Source organism: Sparus aurata, chromosome 2, assembly GCF_900880675.1.
Source record: "Sparus aurata chromosome 2, fSpaAur1.1, whole genome shotgun sequence".
In the NCBI taxonomy this organism is placed as follows: Eukaryota; Metazoa; Chordata; class Actinopteri; order Spariformes; family Sparidae; genus Sparus; species Sparus aurata.
In genome coordinates, this window is record NC_044188.1 from 35,206,881 (window position 1) to 35,217,937 (window position 11,057).

Sequence of the window (11,057 nt, forward strand, 5' to 3'; positions counted from 1 at the left end):
TTTATCCAGGAAGGTTTTATTCATGAAGTATTATTGACTTTAAAAGTTCTAATATATAAATATTTTTTAAATTCATTAACGTTATCCAGTATGACATTTTTGACTGGTGTCATCAAATAAAATACATTTTTTGAAGATGAGATTTTAAAAATGAGTAAATAACATGGTCGACTTGAAACCTTATTTGTCACTGAGCCGTATATATAAGCAAGAAATCATTAAAACAACAATAACAAAAGAATAATTGCGATTTGCAACTTAGGTATGTTACGTTAGCTCAGTTCTTCATCACAATGGAACAAAAGTGAAAAAAAAAATGAAAATGCCAACTGTGAGCTTTGATTGTGTTTACAGTAAAATAAATTAAGTATTTTCTACCAAAGAAATTGTCATGATATTTTTGGGTCTTAAATTATATTTGTTGAGGTCTTAAATGGTCTTAAAAAGCATTGAATTTTACTTTTAAAATGGTGCAAGAACCCTGATTACCCAACACGGCCTCAAGATGTGTAGCAGGATGTGTGATGTTTGTACAAATCCTTCTTACTTCCTTTGTTCATGCTTTGCTCTGCCCTCTCTGAAGTTAATTTGCCATATCTTAAAAACTAAATAAGATAAGATGGCAGCAAGCTTTCTACAACTAAATGAGTCCAAAAAGGTCCCCTGAAAATGTGGTTTCGTTTTAGTGTAAGTTATGTCAAAAATGTGTTGTTTTTTTTTTTTTTTTAAATGGCTCATCATTTCCATTTATTTGGCCAAGTTTCGTGTTCTAGGTCATTCCAGCTCACTGCAATTTAAGTCATGTCATGATAATTATAGCAATAACAATAGGGTTCTGCCCCTTCTATGTGTGAACCCCCAATAGTTGTTTGGTTACTTAAAATAGCTGTCAACTATAAATAAGTGGGTTTAAGTCTAGATCTCTGCTATTGTACTAAACAATCAGGGAAAAAGTCAATACAAATAATGTAAAAAAATTTGAACAGCTCATTTTTTTCCGATTTAAGTTTTCTCCTTTCTAAATGAAAATCCATTTCAAGTACATGGACTTATATAGCCACCAGGTGGCGCTTCATATCAGATGATACCGGATGGGAGAGAGAGACATTATTTTGATTTAACACAGCATTACTGTGTAGCTCACCTAGTCCATGACAGTCAGGTCATTCCAGTCTGCTGTAACCTGATAACAGAGAACACAGCGTCACACCCAGGCAGGAAATGGGTGTGTTTCAGTGCACAAACTTGCTCTGACTTCCCCCGTGCAGTCATTCTAGTGTGATCAGCTGAGGCTTGCACCATGTCTACCCTTCTTATAGTCGTGGGACTTGTTGTAGGTGTTGCCTACATATACCGTCACATTGTGGTGAAGGGAAAGCAGTGCACCAGCAAGGCAAAGCTGCATGGGAAAACTGTGATTGTGACTGGTAAGTGAAGTTTATGTTTTGGCTGCTGCTTGTGATCAGGGTGGCAGGAAGTCATGTCCACATGATTTTTTTCATAATCACTGGATGTGTACACTTCATAACAACATCAGCAAAGTTTACATTAAGAAGCAGCTCATACAGCACTTATTATAACTTCCGAATCAGTAAGACGATGACTGAACCAGTGCTGCTTCTCTGTCAGTGCAACTCAGGGATACAGGAGAAGAAGCAAATTTGAGTAGAAAGTGCAAGTACCAGGTCCGGTTCATAACGAGGTCCTTATGGTCTTGAAGAATCCAGGCAATTGCACTCCTTTCCTTTTTATAATAACATTTACATTGACATTGAGGGCATTTAGCAGATAGTTGGATATTATAGCATCAAAAAATAAATGGTACATTTTGAGTTAATTAAACTTCAGTTAATAGTTATGTCACTTTTAACAAACAATGAAATGCATTATCCATCATTTTTAAGTAGCTGCTTATTAAAGATTCAGCTGACATTTATAATACTCCATTAACACTGTGTAGATGATCTATAAACATTATTTGAATGGCCATTAATATTATTAATATTAGTATTAGTATTAGTATATAATTAGTATTAATATCCAACACCATGGAACAGCCTCCCTGAATACCTGAGGGCACCACAGACTGTTGAATGTTTTAAAAAAGGACTAATGTTGACTAATGTTTTCTCTTTTATTGGTGCTTTTCCTGTAGCACTTTGAGATTTATTTAAATGTAAAGTGCTTTACAAATTAAATATATTATTATTATTATTATTATTATTATTATTATTATTATTATAAGGTTACAATTAGTTGTAGACTTTACAGTTGTTTAATAAATGTTTTTTTAAGTATTACATTACTTGTGAACGTTCAACAAATTTTGAACTGAAGTTGACTTAACTATGAATGTACTATTTATAAATTATGGTTATAATGTGCTACCTTTATTTTAAATAAAGTCAAGTTTGGCTTCATCCTCCTTTTCAAAGAATTTCAAAATCCTAAAACAGTTTAGTTATACTATATGTACCTATCATCTATTCGCAGAGTTAACAAAATTCTTCCTGGCGAAGCCATCTTGACTCTCTTGTGGTAGGAGTGTGTATGGGAGGGACTGAGCCTGTTATCTTCCTGGTTACAGCAACTCAGCTCGGACTGTTCACCTACAACTATTTTGCTACAGATCAAATCCAGTATCCAAGTAGATCAATGCTTGAAGTTGGGAATTTTTTTATCAATTCTCCTTTAATTCACATGTGTGTCGGCAGTCATCAGCAAATCATCAAGTCACATTATGAATTTCTACAGTGAATTAAATATAGTACATTGGTATTAGTAGTAAGTAAGGAAATAAGTAAGTACATTCCTAATAGGAACAAAAGTTAATATTACACATTATAAGTACTAGTGTATAGTAACTGTGTGTGTGAGTGTGTGTGTGTGTCACATAGTCACGTAAGTGTTGTTGGGCCTCGCCTTACACAAGGCCCGGTTAAGGAGTGTTTAACAACAATAAAAGGGGGATTTAATTTAAATTTGGCTATCAATAATAATTAATGATTATTTGGAATAATTTTTAATTATGATAAATAATATGATCCAATTTGCATTAGATCACCTCGGTTATAGAAGATGGTTAGTTGCATGCAGAGACCCTGAGTCTGTGTGAAGCATAATTCGACTAATGTCGAATTAGCCGTCTAGGAAAGCAAACCACCAATTACTTGACTTGAGGTCACAATAACACCAAAACATTGAACAAACACATAAATTGAACACATTACATCAACCAGAGTTTAAAGTCCTGTGCTTAGCCGTGCTATGGTTTGCTATCTAAGCCCAGTTCAACGTTACCAGTCTTTGAAGAGAAGGTGCTGGTGGTTGCAGGAGAAATTTGGGGCTCCAATGTTGAACAAGCTGTTCTTGCTGTGCAAGGTTTGATGAAAGTCGGCAGAGGAGGAAACTGGTCGCTCCTTTTCCTTTGTAAGGATAGCAGCTTGGTGCTAACCTGCCTGGTGTTCCTCAGATCCTCAGATTGGCAGGACCTTGTGTCGCTGCAATGAGGAGAAGTTCTTTGGGCCTGCTGCCAATGCAGCTTGCAGCTCTCCACAGCTTATTGGACCCAGAAGAAGGGATCCTGAGGGCAGGCAGCCCCGTGGGGGGAGGTGGAGAGGAGCCCTTGAAGATCCGAAGTTGAAGGAGTAGAGGGCATTGAGTGAGAGAGAGAGAACATTGAATGCTCTGGGGTTTTGACTACCTGATCAGCAGGGGGTCTGTCACCCTGACCAATAGTAGCTCAAACCTGAATTCTGCACATAGGTGTGAAGAATGGGGAATTCTGGGACACTGAGTTCAGTTCAGAGTCCATTTTGAAATCCACAATGAATGACTTCATCTGTGGGTCCCAACAGTGTCATGTAGTGCCCCCTGAGTAATGCAGTTTTTTTTTCAGGACCATTGAGAGGAATCTGATATGGAGTGGGCAGAAAGTAATAATGATACTAATAATAAAAATAAACAACAACAACAACAACAACAACAAAAACAATAATAGACTTAGACAACTTTATTAATCCTTTTGGGAGGTTCCCTCAGGGAAATTGAAGCTCCATGTAACACACAGCAGTACTGACACCCATATAAAGATATAAAACAAAATATAATATACTATACATGGACATATGTATATAATAAATATAACACGTTAATATAAATATATATATATATATGTATATATATATATATAAGTATAGGTAATATAGATAATATATTATAAGGAGTACAAGTAAAATATTATATAAAATATATATATAAATATGAAATAAATATACATACGTACATATTGAATAAACAACTTACTTGTATGTATATTTATCTTATATGTGTGTATGTATATTATTTATTTCAATATATATGTGTGTGTATATATATATATATATATATATATATATAGAGAGAGATTTATCTATCTATCTATCTATCTATCTATCTATACATATATATATATAATATATATATATATATATATATATATATATATATATATATATATATATATATATATATATATATATATATATGTGTATATATATAAATATACACACATGTGTATCATATGCTCCCCAGAAGAAAATTTAGAATATTTCATATTCAAAAGCATCAATCTAATGCATTTTCTGAGAAAAATCAAGCGGATTTACAGCACAGTATGAATGTATCATAAAGTATCTGTCTATACATGGTCACATTATGCTGCACCTTCTTCTTGTGCACTTCTGTTTGACGGTGTGCCTGCAGTGCATGGCTGCCCTTGTTGCATAGTTAATGTATTTCTGACAGAGAATGCAACGTGCAAATCCCTGCTTACTGATCTTCCTGAACACATCTGCTAGATGGAATGATAGCAGTTCCAGCTGCACTTGATCCCTGCATCCAGTTGTTTGACAACCACAGCATCTTTCTCTCCTAACTCATCTAATCTCATCTCAAGGCAGCAACACAGGTATTGGCAAGGTTACAGCCATCGATCTGGCTAAAAGAGGAGCCCGAGTCATTCTGGCCTGTCGCAGCAAGCAGAGAGGAGAGGCTGCTCTTGAGGAAGTCAAGAGGGTGAGTAAAAATCATGCTCTACTTCTTCTATTAAGAATCACTGATTTACTGCCATTTACGAAAAAGCCTCTCTGTCCTCAGTGCTGTACTGACAAGCCTTTGGGTACCACATGTCAAGCAGAAGCTACCAGATGATCATAATGATGCTGTGAGGATGTTTTTGTGTGTATAAAGTGTATACTTGGCATATGTTTGTTGGGATAAGATGTAGCTGATATCTGCATCCCTCTGCTTGTTGTCTTCCTCTATCAAACACTGTTACCAAACACACTCTGGTAAATATCCTTGGTAGGTTCTACACGGTGATGACATTAATGACAAGTGTCTCCCTAATGTTCACAGTGCCTTTTCTTTATTTTATATTAACCACTCATTCAGTGGAAATAATTGCTCAATATGTCCCACAGGAGAGCGGCAGTAATCAGGTGGTGTTCATGCAGTTGGATCTGGGGAGTCTCAAGTCTGTTCACATCTTTGCCGACAACTTCTTGAAATCTGAACCCAGACTGGACCTCCTCATCAACAATGCAGGTAAGATAGTTATTGCCCTTAATTTGTACCTCAGCGCGACAAACCACACTGTCTGTTTTCACTGCTCATTTAAACATTTATTTTAACAACAACTTTAAATCACAAGTTTAATGCAGAAAGACAGGATTTACCTGGATAGTTTAACACAGTATTTTTTGGGCAGAAGTTGTAAATGTTTCATGACTCAATACTGTCATACCCATATAAAGATAAGAAAGAAACAAAGCATTCGTTAAATAAATATATACATTGGATTTGGTGTGAATAGCTGACCTAAACAGTTGTTATGGTACATTTTTTGAACTTTTAACATTTCTCATTATTTTAACATCCATAAAAATAAATTCCTGGGCCCCTTGCATGACCAAAGCCACTTTTTGGGTGTGAAGAACTGGAAGTCTGTCTGGATTTGGCACAGAATAACAGGGTTAGGACCAAAATGTAGATGACAGAGCTGATTCAGTACATTAAATCTATTTACAAACATGACTTCTAATTCTTATATTTTGAAGTGTCAAAATCAGACAGGCAGTCTAAAACAAGGAAATACACCCAATGAGAAGCAGGCAGGAATCGAAAGTGCAAAGAATCAGGCATAGGGGCAGGCAGGCAGGCAGGTACAGATGAAAGTTGAAATATGTAATGTGTAATGTGTATTTATTTGTCATGTCAGACATCATCTAGTTACCTTGACCTTACTGTGCTGACAGCTCTGCAGTTTCTCAGCTTGACTTAAAGTAGTCTCTCAAATTGACTGGAGAGCTTTACTGCACTAACAAACAGGATTATAATCCTTCAACGTCACTGATATTCATAAAAGTCTATGTTGAAATAATTCTGCGATAATTTAGAACTGGAGGAAGGAGATCAGAGTCAGCTCAAAGTTCAAACAAGGCTTTAATATTGTAAAAGAGGAGCAACACGCAGGTCTATTACAAAGTGAAGACTGAGTGTCTCTGGAGAAAAGCATGGTATTTATCTGTCTCTGTGGGTGTGTTTTCACTCTGATAATTACTAATTTATACCCTCTTGCACTTAAGGAAATAGTTCACAGAGAAGGAAGTGTTAACCTTCAGTGATTATTCATTACCTTACACAGGTCATAAAACAACCTAAAACGAGGTCACAGGTCACAGGTTACAGGTCATGTTAAGCATTTACACTGAACATTCCTGTCTAAGACTTAACTTCACCTCTTTCTTAATAAGGCACAACAATTCCATTACAGTCTAAACTGTCATTTGAAGTTGGAACAGAATTTGCATTTTAAGTCAGGTCATTTCCCTGTTTGTTGTTCTGGTTATAAACACTCCTCTGACCCCTTGTGTTCTGACCTGTTGAACTCGTTCTATAGCAATGTTACCATTATTCGAGATTTTAGAATGTGCCACACATACCTTAATATGTGCGACTGATGAATGAATGAATCCAAAGCATCAGAAACAAGACACAATGCACATAGTCTCTGAAGACTGTCGTAGCAGAAAGTTTCACTGTATCGAATATGAAATAAACAATCCTAAAAGACCTCCTTGGGAACACATTGACCACACACGGTCCAGCTATATACGAGGCTTCAAACAAGTCTTGTTTCTATGTATACTGAAGGATAAGAAATTTATGCTTGCCTGGGTCAAGGAATCATTATACTCTCCCACAGATATAAAATGTTTTTTAAGCCTTGCTTGTTTTGACTGTCACAGGTATTTACATGCAAGGTCGAACTGAGGACGGACTGGGGATGATGTTTGGGGTCAACCACATTGGTCACTTCCTGTTAACCAACCTGTTGCTGGACCGGCTGAAGAAGTGTGGACCAAGCAGGGTGGTCAACGTTTCATCTGTGGCACATAATTTTGGAAAAATTGATTTCGACTGCCTGAACACACAAAAAGCTCTGGGACTAGGGACCTCGTTCATGGAGGTTTTCCAGATCTACTCTGATAGCAAGCTGTGCAATGTCCTGTTCAACCATGAGCTGGCCAAGAGACTGCAGGGAACTAAGGTCACCTGCTACAGCCTCCATCCAGGTCAGTAGTCTGTCACCATTTAAATCAGTCAAACATATGTTGCCTAGAATGGAGCATAAGAGACAGTTATTTAATTATGAAGTATTGAGGACAGCAATGTAGGTTGATAAGTCCTCCATTTTAATCCAGACTGAAATACTTCAACAAATATAAAAAAGGATGGCCATGGAATCTACATGTTGCCCAGACAATGAAAGAAAATGACTTTGATGATCCAAGGTGACACAAGGTCGCTAGCATGACTAAAGATCCTTTTTCGGGTGAGGAAGATAGGAAAACATGGCTGGATTATGTAGAAAAGCAGTGTGAGGACCAAAATGCAGATGACAGAGCTGATGCAATTCAGTCATCCATTTACAAAAATGACTTCACGGCTTACAGGAAGTTAGGCAAGAGTCAAAATCAGACTAGTGGTCCAAAAATAAGTCCAAGGAGAAGCAGGCAGGAATCCAAAGTGCAAAGAATTAGGCAGAGGGCTAGGCAGGCAGGTACAGATGACATTGTTCCAGGTAACAGACTACAAAAGAAGTTTTTTGTTGTAATTTAATTGAATATCTGTGTCACTTCTACACCGACATGACCATAAAGTAAGGAATAAAGAATTACATATACAAATATAATAACCTAATCAGAATTGAGTATTTTTACAGTCGCAGCTAAAGATCACACATTTTCTGTTTTTGCAGGAGCTATCAACTCCGAGCTGGCAAGGAACACCAGCTCAGTACTTCAACTGCTCCTGAAACCTGTGACTGCATATTTCTTCAAGAACACTGTCCAGGGAGCCCAGAACACCTTGCACTGTGCTCTCCAAGAGGGCATTGAACCTCTCAGCGGATGCTATTTCTCCAACTGCACTGTGAGAGAAGTCTATGATAAAGCCAAAGATGATGCTGCCGCAAAGAAGCTGTGGGAGCTCAGTGAGAGACTGTGTGGTCTCCCATAAAAAAGCTTTCCATCAACTTCCTGATATTGGGTTGTCGTTGTTTATGTTATCTAATACGCACTGCTTCAACATTCCTCTACTAATACAATATAGAAAGAGCCCACTAGACAGATGCTCTGGTAGTTAACAGAGCAGTTTTTACCATGCTGTTTAAGTTGACTATTTTGTGTATTGTATGTGTAAGATGTGCGCTCTCATACAAGTGGCCTGATATAAATAAACAATCTAGTAAGTGGTGTCTGGTTTCACTGGTTTGGATTATGCAGGGTGTGTTAGATATAGGTGATGACAGGTTATTACAATGTGTCTAAAAGAACCTGATGACAGACACGTTTAGTGAATCACCTCAAACCACACCCACACATCACTGATGGTCGGTGGCTTGATTCCAAGCACCTGATCCCCTCTGCAGTCAGAGCATCCTTGGTAAAATAGTGAACCCAGATTTTCTCCTAGTGGCTGTGTGTGTGAGCATATGAATAGTTATCCTTCGTGATGAGCAGATTGCATCTTGCATGGCAGCCTGAATGTTTGATTATGTAAAGCGCTTTGAGTGGTTGCCAAGATGAAAAAGGTTACTGTGGCATATTCTCCTTCTTCCATTCGATGTCAAGTGGCAAACTGCCTTAAGGCGCATTAGCACCACTTAACTGTGACAAAGCCTGAAGGGAGAGACAGGAATTATTTGAGAGACATTATATTATCATATATGTATTATGAACACGATATCAATATTACATTTTTTACATATCACGTTTTTTGTCAATATCAGTTATTTGAGACATCTCTAGCAGGGGGCCAGAAAAAGAATTGTCTCTCTTACTGCATAAATAGGGGGAGGGGGACATATGTTACTGACCAAACATACTATAACAGTGATTACTTGTTGGAATATAGAGCTTTTTAATAATAATTCTACATTTTGTAATTTCAAGAAAAATATATCACTCACAGCATCTTAAAACCAATTCAGCTGGCTAATAAGCCTCTGCTTAATCCATAGCTTCATGTATGCAGATTCCTTTTTAAACATGCTGGATGGTTTCGATGAGGCTGTTTTGCAGGTTAGGTAGGAACTCTACCATTAAAGCCCCTGTACAGACTTTTCATTTAGTGTTGATTTTGGCGGCCCCGGTGGACGAAAGCGGTGGTGTTTTGACGTAATGAAGACCGCATTTCCCATGAGCCCTAGCGCCCACTGTCGTGAAGACGTTTGTCTGGCCAGCGCGTGTAGATTTGTTTTGGAAACGTCAGGAAGAAGACGGGACTTGCTTTGAAAACTTTTTTTTTTTTAGCAGCTATCTACAGCGTGCATATGGATGTGGTAATGTGTCTATTTGTATTTCTATGTAATATAATATGCCGCCGGTGAAACAAAGTAATGTTAAAACTTGTACCTAAGTTCTCTCTAAGTAATTGAATCATGCCTTGACCTGGACAAATGAGAATTTACACAGACATACATCTAAGTTCAGTAAGCCTACAACCAACAGTTTAGATAACTCGGTAGTAGAACTGTTTAGTTTAGTTGTCAACTTACCTTAGTAATATTGTATTGTCAGTGCAATAACCCAGCATTGGAAAAAACTGCAGTAGCATTGCCAACATAATACCTTACGTTGTAAGCTAACTGTATTACCGTGATGTCTGTGACATAGGCTAAACATGCAAAGACTGCACTATTGTCACTGTGTGTAACGTTAATGCTGCTGTTGCACTGCAATTTCCCAGCTATAAATATTACCCACGGTGCTAAAGAGCTAGCGTTACAGCAAAGTCACAGTGATTGCGATGGATGTTTTGTTCTAAGAAAGAAACTGAATCATTTATAATGACAGAGAATGTTACCGATGCATCGTTGCAGGTCGGCTGGGCTGAGGCATACACACAGCTGAAATGGATACGTGATCCAAGACGTTTGTTGTCGTTTTTACGAGTGTAGTATCAAGAGCTAATCTAGTGGTAACGTTAGCCAGCTTTGTTGTAACAATATAAATTCATGTATTGCTGTAAACTACGTCCCGCAATACATTTCATAAATGAAATAAAATTTACATACCTGTCTAGGAGGAATCGGGCAAATTCTGGATCCGACTTGAATCCCTTCAAGCCCCGCAACTCTCTCCATCTCTCGAAGGAATCGCCAATGTTTATCCGTGTTTAGCCCTAGCTCGATTGGATTCCCTCTCGGCATTTTGTTGGTCTTCGGTTCGAATCATTTTTCATTTCTTTGTCTCATTATCAGCCATGACAAAGGTTTTAGCTCGGTTAGCACTGGCTAGCGTAGCAACAAAACAGATATGCTGAGTGTCGTCAGTTCCGGTCTGACTGCCGTATATCGTTTCGTCAGTGGTCCGACCCGACCAAGGCCTTTCAGAGGTATAGAATTAGACTACTTAGAAAAAGCGTATCTTCACACTGATGGGCTCATTTGCTGTTGTAGGTAACAGAGACACATCAGCAGAAACCAGAGACTTTTGCATATCCAGTTAAAA

At 37.7% G+C, this 11,057-nt stretch overlaps 1 protein-coding gene across 1 annotated transcript; it reads left to right on the plus strand.

Annotated features, from left to right (window-relative positions):
* Positions 1-1,243: 1,243 nt before the first annotated feature.
* dhrs13b.1 (dehydrogenase/reductase (SDR family) member 13b.1) lies at positions 1,244-8,799 on the plus strand. Its single transcript, XM_030440466.1, has 5 exons — positions 1,244-1,427; positions 4,937-5,055; positions 5,463-5,586; positions 7,290-7,616; positions 8,303-8,799. The coding sequence occupies exons 1-5, from the start codon at positions 1,301-1,303 to the stop codon at positions 8,560-8,562; spliced, it is 957 nt and encodes a 318-aa protein (XP_030296326.1). The 5' UTR covers positions 1,244-1,300; the 3' UTR covers positions 8,563-8,799.
* The last annotated feature ends 2,258 nt before the right edge of the window (positions 8,800-11,057 follow it).

What these genes read in the sequence shown, in the direction of transcription:
- dhrs13b.1 (XM_030440466.1), top strand. Translation starts at nt 1,301, where the DNA reads ATGTCTACCCTTCTTATAGTCGTGGGACTTGTTGTAGGTGTTGCCTAC. An exon ending in CCTCCTCATCAACAATGCAG is followed by an intron (nt 5,587 to 7,289) that starts GTAAGATAGTTA and finishes TGACTGTCACAG; the next exon opens with GTATTTACATGCAAGGTCGA. An exon ending in CTGCTACAGCCTCCATCCAG is followed by an intron (nt 7,617 to 8,302) that starts GTCAGTAGTCTG and finishes CTGTTTTTGCAG; the next exon opens with GAGCTATCAACTCCGAGCTG.